Source organism: Marmota marmota, unplaced genomic scaffold, assembly GCF_001458135.2.
Source record: "Marmota marmota marmota unplaced genomic scaffold, marMar, whole genome shotgun sequence".
Classification (NCBI taxonomy): domain Eukaryota; kingdom Metazoa; phylum Chordata; class Mammalia; order Rodentia; family Sciuridae; genus Marmota; species Marmota marmota.
The window spans coordinates 5,081,305-5,107,941 of record NW_026000130.1 but is presented as its reverse complement, the minus strand read 5'-3'; the positions used below and the strand labels follow the sequence as shown (position 1 = coordinate 5,107,941).

At 50.6% G+C, this 26,637-nt stretch overlaps 1 protein-coding gene across 1 annotated transcript in view; it reads right to left on the bottom strand.

The window, feature by feature from the left end:
- Positions 1-26,637, bottom strand: part of Acacb (acetyl-CoA carboxylase beta) — a 117,821-nt gene that overhangs the window by 81,522 nt on the left and 9,662 nt on the right. The window contains exons 2-3 of the mRNA XM_048784891.1: positions 24,723-25,384; positions 2,041-2,173 (exon numbers count right to left, since the gene is read on the bottom strand). Coding sequence (XP_048640848.1) covers positions 2,041-2,173; positions 24,723-25,375 — 786 coding nt within the window. The 5' untranslated portion in view covers positions 25,376-25,384. The remainder of the gene's footprint in view (positions 1-2,040; positions 2,174-24,722; positions 25,385-26,637) is intronic.

Sequence of the window (26,637 nt, the reverse complement as noted above, 5' to 3'; positions counted from 1 at the left end):
AGGGAGGGAGGGAACACTCGGTGTCTGTCCTCAAGTTCTGACTTACAAACAATCTCGTCAAGGAAATCCTCCCGACCTCTGTACAATCTCCCTGAAGCCCTGCCAGGCAAGTCTCGGTAGGGATTCTGAATGTGGTTGCCTCTATTTTATGGGAAGGAAAACTGATCCCAAAGAATTCACATCCCGTGAGCAGCTGCACTAGAATTTGACCCCAGAGTCCAGAACAGTCTCAGGGTCAGTTTCTTTCTACCCTGTCAAAAACACTTCTTAGGCAAATGCAAATTAAAACTGCCCTGAGATTCCATCTCGCTCCAGTCAGAATGGCAATCATCAAGGATACAACAAATGTATTCAAGGAACAATAAATGCTGGTGAGGTTGTGGGGGAAGGTACACTCCACACTGCAAATTGGTGCCACCACTCTGGAAAGCAGTATGCAGATTCCTCAGAATACTTGAAATGGAACCACCATATGACTCAGTTATCCCACTCCTCAGTTTATACCCAAAGGACTTAAAATCAGCATACTACAGTGATGGCCACATCAATGTTTACAGCAGCTCAATTCACAACAGCTAAGCTTTGGAACCAACCTAGGTGCCCTTCAACAGATAAATGGATAAAGAAAATATGCTACTTATACACAATGCAATATTACTCGGCCATAAAGAAGAATGAAATTATGGTTTTTGCCAGTAAATGGATGGAAAGGGAGACTATCATGCTAAGTGAAATCAGCCAGTCCCAAAGAACCAAAGGCCGAATGTTCTCTGTGATATGCAGATGCTTAATCACAATAAGGGGGTGGTAGGAAAGATGAGATGTACTTTGGATTAGACAAAGGGAAATAAAGGCAATGGAGGGGGGATGGGAGTGGGAAAGATAGTAGAATGAGTCGGACATCACTTCCCTATGTGCGATGTGAATACACAACCGGTGCAACTCACATCACATTCAACCACAGAATGGGAAGTCATACTCCTTATATGTATAATATATCAAAACACATCCTACTGTCACGTATAACTGATAAGAACAATTTTTAAAAAATGCCTCTCAGGAAGGAATGATGAACCGGCTGGACGGCCTCTTTCTCATTCTTATCACCAAAGCAAGACTTGGTCGAGAGAGAAAAGGGTTCTGGGTGGCCCCATTTGTTCTAGCACATTCTGGTAGCCAACTTGGGACGGTGGAGGAGGGGGACTTGCTGCTGTGATCCCCATGGCTGTGACTTTCCCTCGAGCCAAGGTCAGATCCTAAGCCACCAAGTGCAACAGCTCTGGGCAAAGGAGGCCTCCTGACCTCTGAGAACTCAATGCCCACCCCCAGCTGGGCTGGTGCAAAATAGCCCTTGGTGAGTGTGACCAAAATGCAGCTCTGGATCCTCCTCAGGAGTCTAAGCCCCAGGGTCTGGGTCAGGCTGGGAGAAGCTCAACCACAAGACTAGCCAGGGCGGGGCAGGAACCCCAGGAGGTCTCCACGGATCAGCACTGCACTCACTAGGATGGGTCAAGGGCAAGGGGGACCTCTGGGTCCCACAGCTGGGGCCCAAATCCCAGCCCCACCATCGGGCAACTTCCCTTCTCTGGACCTCAGTTTCCAAATTTCCAAATCTGTAAAAATAAAACCCGCTGATAAAGCTGCGGAGATGGCTGATGTCATAGAGCAGGTCACAGGCAGCTGCCCCCAAGTGGGCCCTCGAGAAATGGTTACCTGCTGCTGCTGCAGCAGACACGGCACCCAGATGAAATGGAGGAGGACGAGGCCTGGCAGCCACCCGGGCCTGGGTTTAAACCCAGGCTCTGCCACCCCTGAGCCACCCGACCCTGGACGACCAGCGTTAGGTCTCTGAGTCCACCTGGTCCAGTAACCAAACAGCACCAGGCCCTGGGCCTTCCTGAAGTCAAGCGCCCTGCACCCAGCAACTGTCACGAGGGGGTGGCCCTTGGCCCCCTCTGCGTAGCACTAGGGAGGAACCTAAGGCTGGTTCCCCCCTCCACCCCCACTCAGCCCCACCCAGAGCGCAGGACCCCTCTGTACCTTCTCGATGACCCGATCCCCACCAAAGCGTGTGACAAACTCTGCCGGGGAAGCCACGGTGAAGTCTCTGTGCGCGTCCAGCTTCTTGTGTTCCCGGCCCCTCTTTACCAGGTGCAGCCCCGACATGCTCGGCCTGCGGAGGGAGACGCCACGAGGGAGGGGACCGGCTCAGGGAGGGCGTGGGAGCTCGGCACCTGTAAATCCCACATCGACAGGGAAACCAGGTGCACCAGAGCCCCCACCCCACAGTCACCTCCTGAGACCCTGAAGCAACTCACCAGGAGGCGCAAGGGCAGGAAGCACCACCTCAGGAGATCAGCGACTGAAGGTGCGACCAACCCCTTGACATGCCATGCCTCAAATTCAGTTTTAGTTGACATACTATAATTTAGGAACTCAAATACTAAAAGACTCTCTACCAGGGATGGGTGTTTTATGATCAGGGAGGAAGGCCTGTGTTCTAATATTTCAGGCTTGTTAAATCTTCCTTGAACTTGCTGGGCACCAGGGGCGCACGCCTGTGATCTCAGTGGCTCAGGAGGCTGAGGCAGGAGGATCCAAAGTTTGAGGCCAGCCTCAGCAATTTAGCGAGGCCCTAAGCAACTTAGTGAGACCCTGTCTCGAAATAAAAAAAGTAAATAAAAAGGGCTGGGAATTTAGCTTAGTGGTAAAGTGCCCCTGGGTTCAATCCCTGGTACAAAAAAAAAAAAAAAATCCATGAATTTTTTTGTATGCGTATTTCAAATTTTAAGGAAAAAATACTGAAAACAATGTTTTGAAATCACAACAAAATAGAGGTCCTTTGCTTTGCCTCTCCAGGCTCTCACACCAGAAGAGATCACTGTGGATTCTTCCCACCTCTTCACACTAGCAAAGTATATAATAATAGGCGCCCTCAGTCACCCATTGCTTGATGAGGGGGAAGCCTTTGGAGAGGGGTGTAGTTAGGCGGTCCTGCTACATGCAAACGTCAGAGGGTGTATGTGCACAAACTAGGCCAGCACTAGGTAACGATCTCACGGGAACCTCTGATATATCAGTGATCTGTCATTGACTGAAAGGTCATTATCTGGCATACAACTACACTCTTAGGAATGGTCCACTGGAGACACATCTATGGCCTCCTCATCTTGAGAGGTTAGAATTTAACTCTTACATGGGTGTCCCACGGGGTTTCCCTTCGCTGGATCCTTAGACTTCCATTTGCCTTTCCTCTGAATTAGAACCTCAGAGGAATCTCTGGGGGATCAACGAGTTCCCTCTTTCTCCATGGACTCCCTTGTCTTGCTGGAGCATATCCTCTAGGAGCTTTTTCTGATAACAAGACAGGATGATGGCAGGGCACGTGACAATGACACCCTCAACGTACCTGCCCTGTTCTTGGGTGCCCTGAGCCTCCTGGTCACCACCTGGAGACATCCTTGGATGCTGTGTTGGATCTCCTGTCTTCTGTGAGGCTTTTCCTTAGTTTACCCTCTGGTTTCATTGGAAGGCATCCTTAAGTAGCTTTCTAAGAAAGGGCATTTGGTGGGCTAAGTGTTCTGTGGCCTTGCATATTCTAAAATGTCTTTCTTCTGCCTTCAAATTCAACTCTATCATTTGACAGTGGATGGAATTTTAGAATTCCTCCTTCAGAGTTTTGGGAGGAAGTATCATCTTCATCCCATCCCTATTTTGTATTTTATTTAGAGACAGGGTCTCCCTGAGTTGCTTAGGGCCTTGCTTTTGCTGAGGCTGGCTTTGAACTCGCGATCCTCCTGCCTCAGCCTCCTGAGCCACTGGAATTAGAGGTGTGTGCCACCATGTCTGGCGCCAGTCCCATCTTGTCATGACTTCTAAGGTTGTTCAGATCCTTGATTCTTTGTAGATAACCTGTTATTTCATATCCAGAAGCCTGGAGGACCTTCTCTGTCCCAGGTATAGGATAACTTCATGGTGATGAGCCCAGGTATGTCTGCTGCCATTAAAGAGGCTGCAAATCCCTGAATCTGCTCTGGTTGTGTGCGCACTGCTGGGGACAGAACCCAGGGCCTCGGGCATGCTGGGCAGGTGCCCCACCACTGAGCCCACCCTCAGCCCTGATGCTCAGTCTGGAAATTCATCTCCTAGGACTTTGCCTCCAAATATCTCCTCACCTTCCCCCCTTTCCTCGAGTCCTCTTGTTGGGGTGCTGACGTTCCTAGCCTAGGGTGCATCTCCCCCCGACTTCTCTTCTACCTTCTTCCTCAGCCTCCTCTTCTACCCTGCTCTCACACGGTCAGCATCCTGGGGTCTCTTTCTCTACAGCATCCTGTTCCGTGGGGTAGCGTCCTGCCTGACCTCGCAGGGTCGGGGGTGACAGTACTTTTCACTCCTCTGGCACAGTTTCTATTTCTCCTAAGTTTCCCGTCTGAGGCTGGTTTTCCTGGGCTCTGTCTTCCATGTTAGAAACTGTACCCAAGGGCGGGGGTGTGGCTAGCAAGCCCCAAGCCCTGGGTTCAAAAGAGGAGGGAGGGAAGGGGATGGAAGGAATCGGCAGGCACCCGAAAGCTGGTGAGCTCTGGTCACACCCTCGTGACCGTGGGAAACTGAGCTTGGAAGCACTTGGTGGGGTTGCTAGGCCAGTCTGGTGGCCCGTGTGCTGCGGATGCTTCAAAGGCTTTCTCCCTCTCTGGGCAGACTCCCTGGGGAAGGTCTCCAGGTCTTTGGCCCAGACCACGGAGGCCAGCAGGAGCCCAGGGCACAGGGCAGTTCTGAGGACTCGGCTACACACGGGGGACCAGCCCTTCAGCTCCACCCACCCATCTCCAATCAGACCCCTCTGCTTGTGCCCGAGAATGCTCCACTACCCTCTGCCACCTTCTGCTGGGGTCAGAGGGCACAGCCAGCCACGGGACAACAGAAGGGACGTGGGAGCTCTTCACCCCATCCTTCTCATTTTAGTACCACCCCCTCCACCACCCTTCAGCCCCAATTCCACACGCACCCCATGTCGCCAGCCCCTGTGCCTTTTGGGGATTCCACGGCACAGATCTGGGGACGGTGTCAGGGGGTTCCCAACTTTCTTGGATCTGCTAATTCAGTTACCACTTGCTCATCTGCTTTCTAGCTCCAAAAATGTTGGTGCTAATCTCCTTTCCTGTTCTCCAGGGGTGATGGGTTTCCATCTCTTTAAAAATAAACAAACAGCCGGACACAGTTGTACACGTCTGTAATCCCCGCTACTTGGGAGGCTGAGGCTGAAGGATCACAAGTTTGAGGCCAGCCTCAACAACTTAGGGAGAGACCCTCTCTCTAAATACAAATTTAAAAGGGCTGGGGGCATACCTCAGGGGTAGAGTGCCCCTGGGTTCCCTCCCCAGTACCCACCTACCTGTGTACCCAAATAAGTAAATAAATAAATCTCGTTGCTGTCACTTGGAGAGGTTCTGATAGAAGCAGAACAAAGCTGCACACTTAGTCCAATCCATTAACCTGCCGATGGGGTCCTCGGGAGCCACCCCCACCCCAGGAATCAGGTCAGAGGTTAACCACCAGAGGTCTGTGTGGCAACCGCACCATCAGGCATCTTAGGAGGCCAGGGTTGAATGGATTCAAGGAGCCAAAAGTCCTGGTAAAGAACTTGATCCCAGAGATGACCACCAGCACGACACTGGCCGCTGTCCAAGCAGGGGTCAGCAAAGCCAGGAGTGCATGAGCAGCTGGAAATTGGAATTCCATTTTATAGATGGGCAAACTGAGGCCCAGCCAGGCCAAAGAGCCGGGTCCCCCCGCAAGTCAGCAGGCCTGGTGCTCAGGGTAGGCCGGAAAAATGGCGTGTATGTGGGGACGGTTTCTGCTAAGTAGAGTCTCCATGCCCCAGAGAGTGCCCCATGGCAAAGCCCTTCCCCCTTCCCAAACCTGTCACCTGCCACCCACGCCCCAGTGGGAGCCACCCAAGACTCTGCCTGTCAGAAGAAGAAATGGGCTTCTACGCCTCAGGAACAAAGAGAGAAATGAATGACTGCAACCCTTGAAATGCACAAGCAGCAGGATATGGTTTCCCAGTAAGAATGCTCTCTGCTCAGCTGGGCTGAGGTATGGCGCCCGGATGACGGACAAAGCAGTGGCCAGCAGCTCCGGCCTGGAGGTGGCCTGGCCCCCCGCTGCTGCCTCACTGGGAGCAGCTCCTCTTCCGAGACCTCCTGGGGCGGGACTGCCAAGGAGGCCGGCTTCAGAGAGGTGCCGGGGACGGTCATCATCATCGTGCAAATATGAGGAGTGCTTTTGTCACAGCTGCCCTCCAAAGCCCCTGCTTACGAGGACAGGCAGAGGTGGCCTGAGGGCTATCATCTGCAAGCCCCTGATCTGGGCAAACAGACGCCAAGATGTGAACACCCCCCATGTTGGGGGGGGGCAGTTAAATACAGGTTCTCTTCTCTTTGCTGAAAATTTTTTCCTGAAAATCTATTCTATATGAAATATAGGTATTATTTTCTATAAAAGAAAAAAAAATGCTGGCTGGGTACGGTGGCCGCACACCTGCAATCCCAGAGGTGTTCTGGAGGCTGAGGCAGGAAGATCATGAGTTCAAAGCCAGCCTCAGCAACTCAGTGATGCCTTCAGCAACTCAGTGAGACCCTGTCTCTATATAAAAACTTTTTTAAGAAAGGGCTGGGGGTGTGGTTCAGTGGTCAAGTGCCCCCGGATTCAATCCCCGGAACCAAAAGAAAAAAGCTATTAATTTTGTAAGAGAGACACCCAAGGCCACAGCCTTACGGTGTCCCTTGGGCAAGGTGCCCGGGTATCGCGTGTCTAAAGTGGTGATATTAAAACATTCCTCACTAAAGAAAGCCATACACAATGATAAGGATCAAACAAGGCCCTGAGGATAAACCAGCCCAGAAAGTGAGGGACGGCACCTGGGCGGTAAATGCCAGGTGACCGCTTCAGCCCAGGACACCGGGAGGCCCAGACACGGCTGCTCTCTCTACCCAACCAGGGAGACCAGGAGCCGCCGCGCCCAGGCCCCACCCACCCACTCTCCCCATTCTCTCTGGGACCTTCCTTGGCTCTAGAAAGTCCAGCAGGCCTCACCCCCATCCACGCCGACACTAGAGCTCTCAGCCTCGGACTTAAAGCACAATCGAGAAAAAGTCCATCCCGAGGCCCAGAAAGACCTGCTCAGGGCTGCCACTGTGACGTCAAAGCTGGTGACAGAGCCCCTTGTCAGGAGGGCCACGTGCCCATCACTGCCCACGGGGAGGGTGAGCACACAGCGCTGCAGGTGGCCTTGTGTCCAGCCCAGTCCAGGATGGCAGCTATTTTGGTTCTTTTTGGACAACACCAGAGGCCAACCAGTGTTGGCTCTGGACAGCTGACCTTCAGCTGGCCTTTGCTCCAGTTGAAGGAGAACCAACATCCTGAGGCTACGCCTTCCACCCTGACCTTACGTGGCAGGGGAGGGGTGTGGGAAAAAATGTTCCCCAGAGACTCTGGAAATGGCTTTGGTGGCAATCAACAATAGAGGAAGTGCCAAATACAGTCAGCTGTCAGAGCACAAGACCAGGCAGGACTGTACTGGGAAGAGAGGAAACAAACATTCTCAAGTGTCTGCTCCAGACTGGGCTCAGCGGGGCTTCTCACTGAATTCCCACAGCCCTGTGCAGGAAAGGCTATCATTTCCTGCATACGATGAGGAGACCGAGGTTCAGAGAGGCCCACTTACCTGAGTCGCACAGAGGACAAGCGGCAGAGCTGGGCTTCCAATCCAACTCTATCCGATCTCAGAATCTAATTTTGAGGCAGAACGATATCTGAGATAAATGGAAACACCTCTATTGATTAGACTTTAAAAACAAGCATTACACACACTGCCTCCAAAATAAAAGACAATATATGCAATGCTAACTTCTCGACTTGGGGCGGTTTTGATCCCCAGGGGACACAAGGCAATACCTGCAGACATTTTTGGTGGTCACAATTTGGGGAGTGTGCTAGTGACATCTAGTGGGCAGAGGCCAGGGAGGTTGTTCAGCTTCCTACAGCGCACAGGACAGCAGAGCCCCCATTGAGAAATCCTGAGAGACTGAATCCAGACTCTACCACTTACATCCTGAGAAAGTTACTTTTCTTATTCTGGGGTGGGTGGGTACCAGGGATTGAACTCAGAGCACTGGACCCCTGAGCCCCATCCCCAGCCCTATTTTGCATTTTATTTAGAGACAGGGTCTCACTGAGTCGCTTAGGGCCTCACTGTTGCTGAGGCTGGCTTTGAACTCACGATCCTCCTGCCTCAGCCTCCCAGGCCACTGGGATGACAGGCCACAGCTGAAAGTTAGTTTAATACCCTGTGCCTCAGTTCCCTCATAGGATGGAATAATAAAAGTATTGGCAAATAAATGTCAGGGACTGGCCTTCTGCCAAGTGCTCAGCTGCTGTACGTCTCTGCAGGGCAGCCATTACTGCAGCCTGGGGCGGCCCACTGGGTGGGGGCCGGGCATTACCCAGCCCTCGAGTCCTCAGCCTCTCATCTTCCCCAAAACAGGACAGCAAAAGCCACCCTGACGGTGAGCTGAGGGGAGGAAAGGGATCTTGGGGGCCAAAACATTCCCCTTATCAGAAAGCAAGCCCAGGAAAAGCTGACAACGCGGAACTTCTCTTTCTAAAATTGGGCTCCCAGATAAAGAGACCCTTGAGAATTTCTCAGGCCACCATCCTCCCAGTGCCTTCTGAGATGACCAACAGGCCAGGGATGGGCAAGGAGGGCTCCAGGGCCAAGGCAATCTGCCATGAGCTAAGGATGATTCGACATTTTAAATGGTTGGGGAGGGGAAGGGGCTGGGGCTGGGGCTGGGGCTCAGCTAAAGCGCTCGCCTAGCATGTGTGGGGCGCTGGGTTCCATCCTCAGCACCACATAGAAATAAAATAAAGGTACTGTGTCCACCTACAACTAAAACAGAATATTTGAAAAAAGAAATGGCTGGGGAAAGACTCCTCTTTGGTGACACATGAAAATTACATGAAATTCCAAGTTCGGTGTCCGTGAATGTTGGGACACAGCCAGGCCCCGTTCAACCGCCCAGCTTACGGCTGGCTGTGGGGGCAAGAAGCGGCAGGGGGTGGTTGTAAGAGACCATATGCCACGCAGCTGTTTCCAACCCTGACAGGAGGAGCCTGAGCGGCACCGGAACTCATCCATCAGCATTTCGAGGGGTCCTGGTGGGGGCCAGGCATCTCTTTGTCAGAGTCCTCCCCCTCCCCCCAGGAAATTCTAAGGCACAGCCAAGGGTGAGACCCCCGAGAGCCACAAGGACCATTTCAAAGCAAGCAGCCGCCCAGGCTCTGAGCACAACTCCCAGTGCAGTGACGTCCCTCAGCAAGGGGACTCCCCGCAGCCCAGATACTTCTGCCCCCCCCCCAACTTTATTTTGTCCCTTTGAACCCAAGTGTCTCCCCAGAAGCCTTTTCTCCTCCACCCGGGGTCCTGTTCTCTGAACCCTGACCCAGTTCACATGCCAAGGAAAACTGGGCAGCGCTGGGACCTACGTAGGGTTTCTGATCCTCAGATGACCCAGGACTCCAGGGAAGGCTCCCAAGAGACTCTTGACTCCCCAGAGGTCTCTCGCCACTGAACGGGACTTGGCCCTTATGGGTAGTGAGACTGGTGCTGAGCCAGGAAGGCCTCAAAACTGGCGTCCTCAAAAACCCTGGGAAGACCCACCAGCATCAACCCCAGGGACAGACACGGCTGGATGGCGCCTGCTGCAGGTCACCGGGCTCAGTGGCCCAGCCCCCCACAGCTATGCGTCTAACCCCAGAGCTTTAGCATCCTTAGCCAGCCGTAAGCTAATGGAGGAGCGAGCACATTCCCCAAACAGCACATCCACGCTATGATCAATACGGGGACCCTACGTCCTGGGCTTATTGGGGCAGTTTCAAATTCTTCCAAAGTTTTTTTTTTTGTTTTGTTTTGTTTTTTTAATAAAGTAGTTTGTGAAATGTATTTATATTGAGAATAAAGCAGACAATTCAATGGATTTGACTGAGATGCTCAACTTCTTGGATAAATAGCTTTAAAGATCAGGAAGACTCTCTCCTTGGCATGGCCTGATTTGGTGACACTCTAGGATTTGAGTGTTTTTGCTGCAGGACACAGATTAAGGCTTCAAATGGGGAAGAAATGGGATCTCCGCGCTCCCTTCTGCACCAGAAGGATGTGACCCAGACCCAGTGCCAGACCCAGTGCCGCCCCTCCTCTGGCCCTTTGCTCCTCTGGCCTTGGGCACTGCCAGGAAGGTGCCCTTGACGGCGGATCTGCTCTGCAGCAGGACCGAAGAACAGCAGGCCAGCGGCAGGCCGGCCTCCCTCCGGGCAGCTGGCTGCAGGATGGGACCCTTCTCTCAACCTCTCTGAACCTCCCCTCTGAGGCTAAAGCCCCTGAGGCCCTGTGCCTCCAGGAGTCCCTGCTTCCCCAGGACACGCATGAGTCACAGTGACCAGTTACCCAGCGAGGGCTATCGTCTTCTGACCACTCCAGCATTAGGAGGGCTCGCTTATTTTTTGCGGGGTCTACTTGAGAAGGTTGTGCCCACAAAGTGGCTGCCTGGGTCTGAATCTCCATTCTGACCTCACCAGTGCTGAAGACCTCAGTTTCCTTATGGTACAAGAAACAGGGACGATGGCAGCCACCTAGAGCCCTTGGGCATGAGATCACATCTCCAAAGCACAGATAGTGGCAATTAGAATTACACGAGACCGGGCTGGGGATGTGGCTCAAGCGGTAGCGCGCTCGCCTGGCATGCGTGCGGCCCGTGTTCGATCCTCAGCACCACATACAAACAAAGATGTTGTGTCCGCCAAGAACTAAAAAAAATAAATAAATATTTTAAAAAATTAAAAAAAAAAAAAAAAAGAATTACACGAGACCCCCACACACACACTTACACCAGGACACACGTCCTTAGACTCCCAGTGGAGGCCTGAAACCATGGATGGTACTGAACCCTACAGACACAGTTTTCTCCTATACATATCTATGATCAAATTTAACTTACAAGTTAGGCACAATAAGAGATTGATAACAATTAATAGTAAAGTAGAATAATTATAACAAGATACTGTAATAAAACTGCCAGCATCGCTATTCTTATGCATGGGGGACAGTATAAAGTAAAATAGGGTGAGTTAAACACAAGTAGTGGAATGCCATGACTAACATGCAGGTAGCATATATGGAATGGATACACTGAACAACAGGATGATTCACATCCTGGGTGAGACTGCACTGCATGGGACTGCACCACACTACTCAGAATGGTGAGCAATTTAAATCCTAGGAATTTATCTAAAATGTCTCATTTAATATTTTTGGATCATGATTGACGGAAAGCAAAACCACAGATAAGGGGGGGAATGTTATATCCAGAAGACATCTGGCTCCCCTCCGGATCGGAAATTCTTGGAGGGCAGAAGTCATGTCTCCCAAACATTTTTGTGACCCTTCCTGGTCCCAGAGGCAGGCTTTATGGCCGGGAGGTGTGCAAGGAACATTTACACACCAGGCAAATTACCCTACATGATGAAAGAGGCAGAAACTCAGCTACAAGTTCCTCATCATGCTGTCCATAATGGCAAAAAAGGGGGAAACAGCTCAAATATCCTCTATTTATAAGTGGGTCACTTACATATTTAAGGTGTACCCATTTACAGAAGCACTCTGGACCCAGTAAAAGCATGGCGTACAGGAGGGGTTGACCAGTGTTTTCTGTCAAAGGTCAGTCAACAAACACTTCAGGTGTCATGGGCCAATCTCTGCCCCCAACTCAACCCTGACGATAAAGCACAAAAACTAATGAGTGTGAAAAAAAAAAAAACAACTAATGAGTGTGGCTGTGTTCCCATAAAATTTTATTTGTGGACACTGACCCTTGAATCTCACATAATTGTCACAAGTCACAAAACAGTTTTCTTTTGATTTTTCAACCCTTTAAGTACCCTAAGAACCAGTCTGTGTTCTCATGCTGTCATTAGCAGGCAATGGGTCAGTTTGGATCTAGCTGATGGAAGAATACTAAAAGCGAATTTCAGTAAAATATGCTCTGAATGACCCAATATTATAAATTAAAACACCTGCCTGGAAAAAAAAAATGGACTTCAAGGATACACAACTGTTGACCCTCAGAGGGGATGGAATTATGGTGGGTTTTGTTCGACCTTTTGGCTAATCTATAACTTTCCACAACAAAAATAGCATTGCTTTGGTAAATAGTTGGAAAATGCAATAAAATAAGGACAAATAGGAAAATAGCAACATCAAGCAGGTTCTGCTAAGAAGCTCTGGGGCACAAAGACGCCTAAACTAATCGACTGGGAAAAAAATGACCTTAATGCGATGTCTGCTCCGGTCCAGCTCAACTGTCCCTAAGTTTCAGCTTCAAAAAATTCTTGCCCTCCACGACCCCGTCACCTTTCTCAAGGCCACAGGGACGAAGAGGGGGAGAGGGCGGCTCCCACCCACCGACCCATCTCGGGGCACCACGGGGCTCCGGAGCGCCCCCCTCCGAGCACCTGCGCTCCCTGCAGGTCCCGCCTCCTCTCGCCATGGCCAGCCCGGGCAGCAAGGCGGGCTCCAGGAACCAGCAGCCAACCCTGGGCTTGCGTTTCTTTGGGTCGGGGTAAGGGAAAAGGAGGGTGTTGGGAGGACGCACAGCCTGACTTCTGGGGGCTGGGGAGGGAGAACTGCATACACTGGTCAAAGGTAACAGTAAAACTGTAGGCTTACTTACTTTACTTTGCGATCAGGAAAACAGACCTTGCACTTGGCAGGACTCATGACGACCGACCCGCCGACCAGTCCCACCCAACTCCTGCTGGGGGGCGGCGCTTGCACCCCCTAGTGCCCTGGAGCAGCCCCGGATCCCGAGGCCCAGCGGGGCCGCCAGGTCACGGCCCGGAGCCGGAGGAGCCGTCCTGGAGCGCCTCGGGCCGCGTCCTGCGACAGCCGGCCGGCTCCCGACCCTGCGCTGCGCCTGCCCCATCCCGAAACGCGCCCTGCGCGCGAGTGTCAGAGGCCGACGCTACCGNGCCGGCCACCAGCGGCCCAGCGCTGACCTTGGGCGCCGGAGGAGAGCAGCGGAAGACTATTAAAACCCTGCCTTTCGCTTTCCTCCCCAGCTCCCTGCCCTGGGGAAGAAGAATTCTAGCCTGCATACCCCTACCGAGCACAGCAATGGACATGCTTGAACCCAAGCAGCACTGGGAAGTGTTGGGAAATACGGGAAAATTAAAATGAGAAGTTCCTGCGGAGCCTGTTAAAAGCTCCCGTTGTCAGGACAACTTCTGGCTTCCAAGCTCCTGTTTTTCACTCCCAGGAATTGGTGTGCTTGGCAACCACTGCCAACCCAGTGAGCGTCCAGCGCACACTTTGAACCACCTGGGTCCCCTCCAGGTCAACAGGACCCCAGCTGCCCCTGTCATCCTAAATAAAATCCCAGGAAGACTGACATTTGCGGAGTATGCCTTAGTCACACCCTCACAGTGATCTGATAGTTTTTCTTCCCATCCCACAGATGGAGAAACCGTGGCCCAGACAGGTTTGTCGGCCAAAGTGACAGAGCTGGACCCAATGCCTGAGTTTCAGTCAGAAGGAATGCAGGATGCATTTTCAAGGAATATAAGACGAAAAACCCAAACACTGCATAGAAAACACTAAGAATAATGAATATAACGGGAGCTGGCGCTGGGGCTCAGTTGGCAGAGAGAGCTTGGAAGAAGGTCCTGGGCTCGATCCCCAGCACAAGAAAATAACAACAATAATAGTGTAATAAATATAACCTATGTTCATAACAAACAAACAGGCAAAAAATACGGTAAATACTGGCCAATAAATTCCTTTCAAAGACTGGGCACGGTGGTGCACACCTGTCATCCCAGTGGCTCGGGAGGCTGAGGCAGGAGGCTTACCAGTTCAAAGCCAGCCTCAGTAAAAGTGAAGCACTAAGTAACTCAGTGAGACCCTGTCTCTAAATAAAAATACAAAATAGGGCTAGGGATGGGGCTCAGTGCTTGAGTGCCCCTGAGTTCAATCGCCAGTACAAAAAAAAATCCTTTCAAAAGGTACAGGCAGGGTCACACCTCCAGGGAGCACCCCCAAATTGCCATAATGTGAACTGTGACCCCTTTTGCCCCAGTTGTAGAAACAGCCCTGCCTGAGGGCAGTGAATCGCTGTGCTCTAACCATGTGTTAAATAACATTTCAACAAGTTTAAAAGAATACAAAATAGTTGGGTGGGGTGATGCCCGCCTGTAATTCCACAGACTCAGGAGGCTGAGGCAAGAGGATGGCGAGCTGGAGACCAGCCTCAGCAACTTAGCAAGGCCCTAAGAAACTTAACCAGACCCTGTCTCAAAACAAAACAATGACGACAAAAAGGACAGTGACACAGTTCGTGGTAGTGCACCCCTGAGTTACTACCCCAGTTGAGAAAGAAGAGACAAACGAAACAGGTGGACAAAATTCTTAGTTCTTCAGGGTTCTAGAAGGTTCTTCATGGCCTTATCTTTGCCCCTCCAAAAAAGAAATCCACATTTGGAAGTTCTTTCATGCTTTCATTTTTCCTTTTTCTTTTTTTCAAGTTTCAAAGCATACCAAAAAGTATTCATTCTTCCAGTGACCCAAATTTAAAAGTAAAACCCCTCAAGCCAGGGAGTGTGGCTCAGAGGTAGAGCACTTGCCTAGCAGCTTGATTCCTTCAGCCACACACATGAACAAAAATCTTGGGGGCTGGGGATGCAGCTCAGTGGTAGAGTCCTTGCCTAGCATGCATGAAACCCTGGATTCCATCCCCAGCACCACGAAGTAAACAAATAAATAAGTAACTACCTCAAACATAGGGAAATCAGGAAATTAAAATATTTCAAACACCTGACCTTGCCCAGTGGCGTACAAGAGAACTGTTTGCCAGCTTCCTTGCATTGTTCTAGATTCTTATTCTTGATTGCCAAAGCCCAAACATTCTTCACACTGTGTGGATATTTTACCTCCTCTGCTAAGACTACCTGAAAGGCATCTAACACACCTTGCTTTTACCCAGGGCCCAAGGAAAGGGAGGTCACCTAGGTGGGCTTAGATAATGAGAATGATCATGACATGGATTTATCCCAATTCTATTTTTTCCCCTGAAACAGTCTCTCACTAGGTTGGCCTCGAACTCCTGGGCTCAAGCAGTTCTCCTGCCCCAGCCTCCCTAGTGGCTAGAATTAATGGTGGACACCTTAGCACCCAGCTGGTTTCTCTCTGCCTGTATTATTAGGGAATAGAAGACAGGAATGAAGGAACACTATGTACCCTGTGCACTAAGCCACCTTTATGGTGGTTGATAGGTTTTTGCAGTACTAGGGATTGAACCCAGAGGCACTCGACCACAGAACTACATCCCCAGCCCCCAGCCTTTTATTTATTCATTCATTCATTCATTTTGGAGATAGGGTCTCACTAAATTGCCCCTGCTGGCCTCTAACTTGCAATCCTCCTGCTTTAGCCTTTCCAATAGCTGTGATTATGGGTGTGAGAGCACCACCACGCCTGGCTACTATACCACCTTTATACACACATTACTTGTGCTTTTCAATGAATTTGAAAAAAAAATTGAAAGTGGCTTCAATAGCTGTCTTTTTTGTTTGTTTGTTTGTTTGGAGGGAGGGAGGGATTGAACCCAGGGGTGCTTTACCACTGAGATAAGTCCACAACCCTTTTTATTTTTATTTTTTTTTTGAAACAGGGCCTTGCTAAGTTGCGAACTTGGGATCCTCCTGTCTCAGCCTCCCTGATGTCACTGGGATTGCAGGGGTGTGCAAGACCCTGGCACCGTCTTGCTCTTTAAGACCTTCCTCTCAGACTCATCAGAGGCTAAATTTAGCTTGTTGGTGTTGCCGAGATAAAACCCACACACTGTCAACAAAAAAAGGCAGGAATGGTAAAAACATTGTTCTACAGGCTCCCGTGGGCCTGTCCTTACCCTCCGATGTGACCCTAAGGAAATCTCTTCTCTCCACTTACTCATCTATAAACACATCCATATATAGTTTGCTCTCATCAAAAGAAAAATAAAATAGAAAGAATTCCTTTCAATATATGAGGGAGGAAATGTTACATTAAGTACAGAGCAGAAGTGAGGGACTTTTCTAAAAAACAGCACTGCAGAGCATGATGGGTCACACCTGCCATTCCAGCCGCTCAGGAGGCTGAGGCAGGAGGATCATGAGTTCAAGGCCAGCCTCAGCAATGATGAGGCGCTAAGCAACTCAGTGAGGCCCTGTCTCTAAATAAAATTCAAAATAGGGCTGGGGGTGTGGCTCAGTGGTCGAGTGCCCCTGAGTTCAATAACAGTACCAAAAAAAAAAAAAAAACAAAAAACAGAGTATGATGCTTAAGGGAACAGAGGCAGTAAATGGAGTTAGCTGCTCTGTACCCTGCACTCATTTAAGAGTAACCCCCAACCTCAATATCTGTCCCCCAAGTAGAATAACTCAAAGACAAGAGATCTTTTTCTCCCAAGCCCCCAGAAAACATTTTAGGAGCTATGAAAATGAGGTTTCTTCCAGCCCCTTCCTGAATCAATAAATGAATAAATAAAATATAGAAAGGTCCTTGGCGTTCTGCTTACAAACACAAAAAAGATATCTATAGGTGATTTAAAGATTCATGGCCTGCTCAGTGCTTGGCGCTGACAGGAAGAGGTGGGGACGGGGACCATGAACAGGAAGAGGCCGCGGCTCCCATTTAAGCCACCGGGGATACTGTTTGGAGAGGGAGGGTGGCGCAAGGCCCTGGTGTCACTTTCCAGGTGTTCTCTGACCTACTGGGCAGGGCCGACTCCTTCAGGCAGACTCCACGGGGCTCCCCTGGGGTCCTGGGTCTGCACCCCTAAACTTCCTACCTTGAGGACAGCAGCGGGGACGGGGCAGCAGCCGGGGAAGGACCCGGCACCTACGACCCTGGACCCTGTCCTTTGTCCTTCACCTGCCTTTGCAGTCCCCTCCCTCCTCCATGGATGCAGGTGCCACATCCTTAGGTGCATACCAGCCTGGGCCACTGAGCCACCTCTGGGCCATCTGCTCCCAGCCCGTCTCACCAACCGGCCGAGGCAGGCATGCTGTGCTACTGCTTCTGCTCAGCAGGAAATCCCAGCTCAGAGAAGTAACGGGACAGGCCTGAACCCAGACTTGACCCAGACAGTAAGGATCGTGGCCTCACTGTGACACTGTGCCTTGGACCCAGTGACCATGATGGCGCAGCGCAACCTGCGTTCATTGTGGTGACCACGGGAACTCCAAAAGCCTGATCCCAGCCCTGCGAGGGAGCAACGCTAGGACCTCATTTTAGAGGACATGGAGACACAGAGCGTCATGCAACTGGGCCCCAAAGGCACATGGCGGCTATGTGGAGGGGGCAGCCTGGCAGCCTCCAGGACGTGGCCTCAGCATGTGTGCCCTTCACAGCTCCATGACCTGTGGGCAGGGGTGGGAAATGCCCTGGGCCTTGGGCAGCCGGGCCTCTGGTTCATGCTGGCCTCCCTGAGGACAAGGACCGGTCTTGCCCTCTACAGATGCATCCACAGCACCCCACACAGTGCCTGGCACCCAGCACAAATACTCCTGAGCCAGGGAACTGATGGCATAAACCTTAGCGTCTCCTCTCGGCCATGCCACAAACTCTCTGGGGACCAGGGAGAAAACTGCTCTAAATGGACACGTTTCCTACATTTTCCACCATCTCCCTCCCCAGTCCCCTTTGCACACACCCACACCGAGACTATAAGAGCCACAAAGGACCTTGGAGCCTGCAGTTCAGTCCCCAGAGGGCAGGAGAGCTCTCCAAGGTCAAACGGCTTAAAGGTCACCCAGGAAACAGTCCCTGCCTCCTGACCTTTCCTGTCAACAGGAAGAACATGACAGGACATGGCTGAAGAGTGGCTTGGGTACTCTGAAATGAGGAAGGAAGGGGAGGGAGGTGCCTTTCTGGAGCCCAAGCCTCTTCCCCACCCCAGGGAGAGGGGGCAGCAGCCCCGACACTAGCAGCTGGGTCTGGGTTTCGGGGGCACTGCAGGTCCAGCACCCTGGGAGTGCGACGGCTGGTTCACTCCCCCATCATTTATACTGTTGTATTACGAGACATCGTTAAAGGTGTTATGATATTTAGAGGAGAAAGTTAGAAAATGCAGAAGAAATTTTCAATCATTCATAATCATACTCCATAAAGACAATGACCATTCACTATCTGCACTATCTGGAGACACTCCTTACAGTACACACACACACACACACACACACAAACAAACATTTATTAAGCCCCAGGATTTCTGTGCATAGTGTGCTCCAGGACTTCTAAGCGCATTACACACAATCCACAATCCCTTATCTGAAACTCCCAGAGTCCTGTGTGCTTTGAAACTAGGGATTTGTTTGTTCATGAATGAAGGTAAAGCTATTTTTGTTTGTTGGTTTGGTTTTGAGTACCAGGGGATTGAAACCAAGGCGCTTAACCACTGAGCCACATCTCCAGCACTTTAGATTTTTAATTTTGAGATAGGGTCTCACTAAGTTGCTAAAGCAGGCTTTGAACTTGTGATCCTCCTGCCTCAGCCTCCAGAGCTGCTAGGAGAACAGGTGTGAGCCACTGCACCTGGCAGGAAGGTCAAGTTTTATATCCTGTATCACCATGTTAAATTTCAGCAGCAGTGCGTGAATATTCACACAAAACCAGGTAAAGACTATAAATAACTTCTCAACGATTCAGGAACTTTTGCTTCCAAATAAGTTCACTGCCAACTGAAAATGTTCACTTGCATAGCTTTAAATTTCAGCACTGAAGCTGAGCCCTGATCCCATTAGTATGCACCCCACAATGTTGCTATTAGGGGAATGAGCTGGTAAAGGGTGGCTTTGAATCTGGGCACCTTATGCCAGGCTCACTTTTTATTCAAAAAAAAAAAAAATAAGGTCACACAAAGGTAAGATGGTACATGTTGTAATCCCAGAGACTCAGGAGGCTGAGGCAGGAGAATCACAGATTTGAGGTCAGCCTTAGCCATTTAACAAAATTCTGTCTCAAAATAAAATTAAAAAGGCTGGAGATGTGAGCTCAGAGGTAAAGCACCCCTGGGTTCAATTCTCGGTACCAAAAATTAAATGAAACTAAATGAACACTGAATCGTGGTCTTTGGTAACCTTCACTTCAGAGTACGCAAGCAGCTCTTCAGCCATATCATGTAATGCTCTCCTCAGCTCTGTTTCTGAGAGTTTCACAGGAATTCCAGTCATCAAGGACAGCTTCCAAGTCCAAAGGAAGGCCAAGTTCCAACCCCTGACCTGAGATGAACCCAAATCAGAGGACATGGGAAGACGGACCAGAAAAGACTGCACAGAGCCACTGGATCTATAAGCTTGGGCAGCTGTTGGCCAAGAAAGGAGAGGAGGGGGGTCTGCAGAACCATATTAAAAACCCAAGAGAAACTCAAAATTGGAGTTTAACTCCAGAACTCGTGTCTGAGGTCACCAAATACACGCAAGAGGAATTTTAAGAAAATAAAATTCCACTGCTGCTTAAGAGCTACAATAAAATTGTTTATCCATTCATCCGTCTGTCTGCCCATTCATTCCTTCCTTCCCACACCCATTCAAGTCTTTTTCATGCCCCCAGAATGCAGAATTCTGTCTGTGGCAAGCTCAGGTTGCTTGCTTCGTTTTGGCATTTGAAAAATATTCATTGAAAATCCACTATGAAGCTGCACTTGGACGCCTGTCATCCCAGCGGCTTGGGAGGCTGAGGCAGGAGGATCGCAAGTTCAAAGCCAGTCCCAGCAACTCAGTGAGACCCTGACTCTAAATAAAATATAAAAAGGCTCAATGGTTAAGTGGCCCTGAGTCCAATCCCTGATACCAATAAATAAATAAATAAACAAACAAAGCCTCCTGTGAACCAGCATGAAGCTGGGCAGTGGGGAAATCAGAGACCGTTATCATCAACATGGCCCTGCACTCACGAACTGCAGACCCAGGCAGAAAGCCAGGAACTAACAAGTGGTCAAATGAGGAAATAAAAGCTATAATAAGGAGTGAGTGAGTGTCCTGAGGACACTAAAACAGAGTGGTCAATACAGAACTTGGGGTCAGGATAGGGGGATACCTTAAAGGTGGGACAGGGGCAAGGAAGTCCCCTGGAAAAGGTGATTTTGATGAGCAAGGAACTGGGGGCAGGAAGGTGATGGCAGGACCAGATAAATTTTCAGAGCTCAGTTGCAAAATGCAAACAAGAAACTCTTTTCTTATTTAAAATATATATATATTTAATAATATATATTGCAGTTCTGGGAACTGAACCCAGGGGGCGCTCTGAAGGTGAGCTACATCCCCAGCACTTACTATTGTTATTTTTATTTTTATTTTTATTTTTATTTTAAGACAGGCGCTCACTAAACTGTCTAGTCTAGCCTTAAACTTGCAATCCTTCTGCCTCAGCCTACCAAAGAGCTGGAACTCTGGGATTAGAGGTGTGCACCACTGTGCCGCCTTCAAAAATTATTATCACAAGAGGGTGACGGCAGAGTATTAGATCAAGCATGTGGTGCCTCTAAGGGCAAGGCACATGCCTGGACAGTTGGTCCTGGTGGGAAGAGGACAAAAGAGAGGCACAGCAAGCGCAAGAGCCCAGAAGGAGGCACAGCTTGGGTGCTCAGTGGTGAGGACACAACAGGAAAGAGAAGGCCTCTTTGAAGATTGCTTCAAAAGAGCTTCTACCCAGGCCACAGGTTTCAACTTATGGATTTTCCATCTGTGATTTTGCAGTCTCCTGCCAGTGGCCCTGCAGGAAGAGGCCCAGCAGGAAGGAAGCCTTCGGAGGCAGAAGAGAAGCCAGAGGGCCCCCCAGGAATGGCTGAGGGCGAGGGCAGACCACACCCACACCACCTGACTGTGCTCCCACAGGAACAGAGGGCCCCGGGCAAATACCCTGGGCTTCTCCCACCTCTTAGTTTTCTGTCTTGGAAGTGGTTACATTAGGGTCAGAAGAACCAGCACAAATCCCTGGCCCCTGCTTTCATTTTGTGGAAAGTGAGTACCTCAAAATGTCACATTTGTCCGAGTATAGACAATTTAGCAGCTGCTATGGAGTCAATGTGTCCCCAAAAGTTCACAGGCCAGAAACTCAATCCCCAGATTCACATGTTGACGGTATTTGGAGATGGGTCCCTTGGCGGGTAGTTAGGATTGGATGAGATCCTGGGGGTGGGGCCCCACGATGGCGTTAGTGAATTTATAAGAAGAGGAAGAGAGACCAGAGCTAGCACTCCCGCTCGGTCTCCCCATGTGATACCTTCCGCCATGTTGTGGTGCAACAAGTAGGCCCTCACCAGATGCTGAGCGGATGCCAGAGCCAAGTTCTTGGCCCGTCCAGCCTCCAGAACGGGAGTCAAATAAACTTTTATTTTTTTATTTTTTTGTAGTGCTGGGGATTGAACCCAGGAGCACTTAACCACTGAGCCATATCCGCAGTCCTTTTTTCTATTTTATTTAGAGACAGGGTCTCATTGAATTGCTTATGACCTTGCTAAGTTGTTGAGGATGGCTTTGAACTCACAATTCTCCTGCCTCAGCCGCCCAAGCTACTGGGATTACAGGCATATGCCACCACGCCCAGCTTAAACTTTTATACGCTGCCAGGTCTCAGGTATTTTGTTATAGCAATGAAAAATGACTAAGACAATAGCTTTACAGGGAAAATACTAATTAAATGGAGCTTCCTGGATTCTATTAACAGGAACTTTTGTTCACTTTTGCTACATCTGGTTATAGGCAACTCATCAGCTGGCCTGACCACATTGCTGTTAGATAAAATGTATGAGTCCCTTGTTTTAGACTAAGCTCCTGTACTAAACCCCAGCAGACCAAACCAGAATGGAGTCACTCATGCTAAGTGCCACATAATCAAACTAAACTTGAAAATGGATCAAGCTTTTAGAAAACAAGAAATTCACACCAGCCAATCAGAAGGGGCCAGCATGCTAAGGCAGTCCCCCTTCTTTTAACCCTATAAGGAAACGACAAGTCTGCTTTCTATTCCATACTCCTGCTTTCCTCAGCCCTTTTCTATCTATAAACCAGCCTCTTGTGCTCAGCTTCCTGGAATACCTGTTCTGTGTTGTTGAATGAGCTGTTACCTCATTCTAGACTTGCTAATAGAAGCCAAATCAATCTTCAAAATAATTTGTGGTGATTTTGTCTTTTGACACTACCCTCTAGAACTCATGTCCAAAACCTGCTTGAGCGTTGACCTGGGGACCCCAGGGAATAGGCATTACTCTCTTGCAGGAGAGGAAGAGCCCAGGGGCGCGTCCACAAAGCAACACTGTGGAGGGGTTTTATGAAGATGAGATTAAGGGGCCCCTGTGGATGTACCTTCAGGAGTTGGCCCAAGGCCCTACCAGGGGGTGTGGACAAGAGGTCAACAGAGGACTGGCAAACACCAGGTACTGAGCTTCCCAAAGATGCCGAAATCCAAGGCCAAAAATTCTACATGATAACAGCCGGCTCAGCCTCGTTTTGATTCGTGTAGTTCCCAACAGGCTGGAACACATAGGTTTTGACCTAATTTTTTAATCCAACCACCAGAGGCAGAGGCACTAGCACAATTGTCTGAGCTTAACTCCCTGAAGATTCTTTGACACGAGATTCTCATGATGGGTCATTGGACGCAAAGAACCCTGTGGGTGTCCTCTACCAGAGGCTCCTAGTTCTGGGAGTCAGCTGGGGCTGGGGCTGTTCCCCATGGCTGTCAGCATCCTGGGAGGTGCCAGCAGAGCCCCCTCATGGCCCCTGGGTACACGAAGGGAGGGTGCAGGGGAAAGAAAGTTGGAAAGCAGGGCACAGAGCACCCTGTGGCACGTGGAAAGGACCTGGGCTTTGCAGATTCAGATTTGGCCTTGAACTTGATTCTGCCACTTCCCAGGTGTGTGTCTTCAGAAAGAAACCCCCCCTGCCTGGGTTTCAGTTTCCCCATCTATAAAACGAGCATGCTCCAGCCTTGTACCCTTGTCAGGGACAAGTGGGCAATGTATGTAAACGGCAGGTAAAAGAAAGGCGGTCAGGCTCTGGGTAAACCTGGGTGCTCGGGGTGGGGCGAGGATACTGGATGGACGAGGGCCAGGCCAGGAAGGAGCTGGGGGAAACTGACTACTTAAGCACCTACTGTGTACCAAATTCTGCATAGTTTACAAACATTATCTTATTTAACCCCTTCCACGTTTTACAGAGAAGGTGCAGAGGCTGGGAGAGGTGAAGGCCACGCCCAAGGTCCGGTAGCAGGAGGTGGCAGAGCCCAGGGCTGTGCTCCCGGTACCAGGCTCCCAAGGCTCCTCTTTCTTCAGCCCTTCCAGAAGTTCACCACAGTCTCCCTGAGGACTTTCTATGCAAAAGATTGGCCTTTTCTTTTATCTCTACCTTCTTCCAGCAACCAGGGTTAAAGGTCACTGAGAAGATGGTGCATGTGAAAGACCCTACCCAGATCTTTCCCATTGGGGTAGAGAAGACAGGAAACGCTTGAAGGAACAAAACTTCACCTTTAAGGTGGGGAAGACGGGAAGAAGGAATAGGGGACTGAGAGCAGAGTCTCTCCAGCGGGCAGTTATGCTGGGGGCTCGTTGCTCTTCTCCCTTTCCCCAGATTTTCTTCCAGCCACTGCTGTACTCTGGGGCTGGAAGGTCAATAACATAACAACAGCAAAAAGCCACCAACTGCACCCCTGGGGTAGTCCCACCTATTATCAACCTTCAGGTAAGTGCTCATTTCCAACATCAATGGTGGTGGAGGAGTATCATTATTTGAGTTTGTGTGTTTTAGGCATCGCTGGGGGATGCTGGTTTTCAGTTGTTAGTTACCTGCTGAATCTATTAGCGGAAATGAATGAATGGCTGCCTCTTTGGGAACGCCCTCTCCCTCCAGGCTCCCCAGATCACCCTGGGTTCTTTGGGCTTCAGTCATAACTAGATATAACACGAGGTGTGGGGCTGCGGACACCCCTGTCATCCCAGGGGCAGGGGCAGAGCTGAGGCAGGGAGATCGCAAGTTCAGGCAGCCTCAGCAACCTAGCAAGACCTCGTCTCAAAATGAAATACAAAGGACAGGGGGTGTAGCTCAGTGGAAAAGCACCACTGAGTTCAATCCCCACTATCCATCCCCCCCCAAAAAATCCTAGTTACACACTAGTCATCCTCCCCAGCTGGGCTGAGATTGACTAGAAAGACAGTTTGCTGGTACAGAACACAGTACACTCAGTAGGTGCTTAATAGATGATTTTGAAAGGAAGCAAACAGCTATCACTTCTATTTTGGGGGGTAGTGGTACCAGGGTTTGATCTCAGGGCCACTTGACCACTGAGCCACATCCCCAGCCCTATTCTGTATTTTATTTAGAGACAGGGTCTCACTGAGTTGCTTAGAGCCTCGCTTTTGCTGAGGCTGGCTTTGAACTCACGATCCTCCTGCCTCAGCCTCCCAGCTGCTGGGGTGCCAGGCGTGAGCCACGGCCTCCGGCTACTTCTACTTTTTGACATAGCTACCCTTGAAATGCTGGCAGGGGGGCAGCCTGGTGGGGACAGGCCAGGGAGGGGTGGGACACCCCTAACGCTGCCCACCTGTGCACGCACCGTCTGGAGGAGAAAGGCCCGTTACCTCATGGTGGGGACCGAGGTCTCAGGTTCACTTGCGGTGTGAGGAGAGTCCGGGGACGCGGCACCCAGGCTGGCCCGGCTGCCCCTCCGGGGAGACTCTCGGAAGGAGCTGGCCCCAGAGTCGTCGTCGGAGGAGTTGTCGTCAAAGGAGCCCAGGATGAAGCTGGTCAGGAGCTGCCGCTTGAGGTGCGCCTGCTTCTCGTCGGCTCTGGAGAGGGCCCTGGCTGGCTGGCCCTGGGGCCGGGCTGGGGAGGACAGGCCATTGGTACCTGGGGCTCCTGGTCCCTGGGTCCCCGTCCCGCTGGCGGTGGGTTCCGGGGAGGGCCACGTGCCATCGGAAGAAACGGGGTTTCGTGGGGGCCTCTGGTGCACGGGGGGTCTGGAGCCTCTCTGCCCACGGGTGCCTTCGGGGCTCGGGAGGGTGGCCAGCTCGGCCCCGTCGGGGGTCCCTGGCAGGAGGGTGGCGCTGCCGTTTCCCTGGAGGTTGTCCTCCGAGCGGTCTGAGGCTGGAGAGGCCTCCTGGCTCAGGGTGAAGCTGGCCTCCAACTGACCATTGGTGGCTGGCCGGGCATCTGTCATTTTCCCCCAGATTTTTAACCAGGAGAAGGTCAGACAGTAGAAGATCAGGCAAAACAGGAAAAGAAGCAAGACCATTCAGGAAATCTGTAAAGAAAAAGAGAGAGAGACTTTAAGGTCTGAGTAAGGAGTTGCTTCTCACATAAAGGAGCTGGTGGGCCAGGGGCAGCGGGCAGAGATGGTCCTCCACCCAGCCTGGCCCAGGAGGTGCCCTGTGACCGGGCTGCTCCTCCACCGCCTGGGTCTGGGTTTCTTGACTAGTTTAATGACACGGCTAAGGGTTTTATTTTTGCACAGGGCGGGTACCAGGGATTGAACCCAGGGGCACTCCACCACTGAGCCACATCCCAGCCCTATTCTGTATTTTATTTAGAGACAGGGTCTCCCTGAGTTGCTGAGCACCTTGATTATGCCAAGACTGGCTTTGAACTCACGATCCTTCTGCCTCAGCCTCCCGAGCCCGGCCATGGCTACGGTTTGAATGAGTTCCCCGAAGTTCATGTGGTAGGAATGGAGTCCCCCGTGCAGTGCAGCACTGTGGAGAGGGGGGCCTTTGAGAGGCGACTACAATGTGCTGTGAGAGAGGGATTCATGGGGTGGGTTGGTGAGCACCAGAGTGGGTCTTTAGAAAAGTTAGTCTGGACTCCTCTTTTTTTTCCCCCATTGGTACTAACCCAGAGGCACTTTATTACTGAGCCACATCCCCAACTCTTTTAATTTTTTTATTTTTTAAGTTACTTAGAGCCTCACCGAATTGCTGAGGCTGGCCTCAAATTGTGATCCTCCTGATTCAGCCTCCCAAACTACTGGGATTATAGGTGTGCACCACCACACCCAGAAAGTCTGGACCCCTCTTTCAGGAGCTCTCTTGCCCTGTGCCTCCTGCTTGAGACACAGTAAGAGGGCCCCCTTTGATCTTGGCCATCCCAGCCTCTAGATCTGTAAGAAATAAATCTCTGTTCTTTAAAAATGATTGGTTTCAGGTATTCTAACAGCACACTACTAAGGTAGCAATACTAACACATACTTCACATGAACCATGAACCTGCATGTGAAAGAGGACTAAGTGAGCAGCATTATTCCTAAAGCCAAAAAAGCAGAAACAACCCAGATACCCCTGACTGATGAACAGGTAACCAGAATGTCAATCTACAAGATGATGGAGTATTATTCAGCCATGAAAAGGGACGAAGCTCTGATCCAAGCTATAAGGTTGGAGGCATTTGAAGACATTATGTCAAGTGAAAGAAGCCAGGCACAAGACCACAGACTGGATGGTTCCATGCATATGACTTGTCCAGGATGCGCACACCTACGCATACAAGAGGAAGACTGAGGGC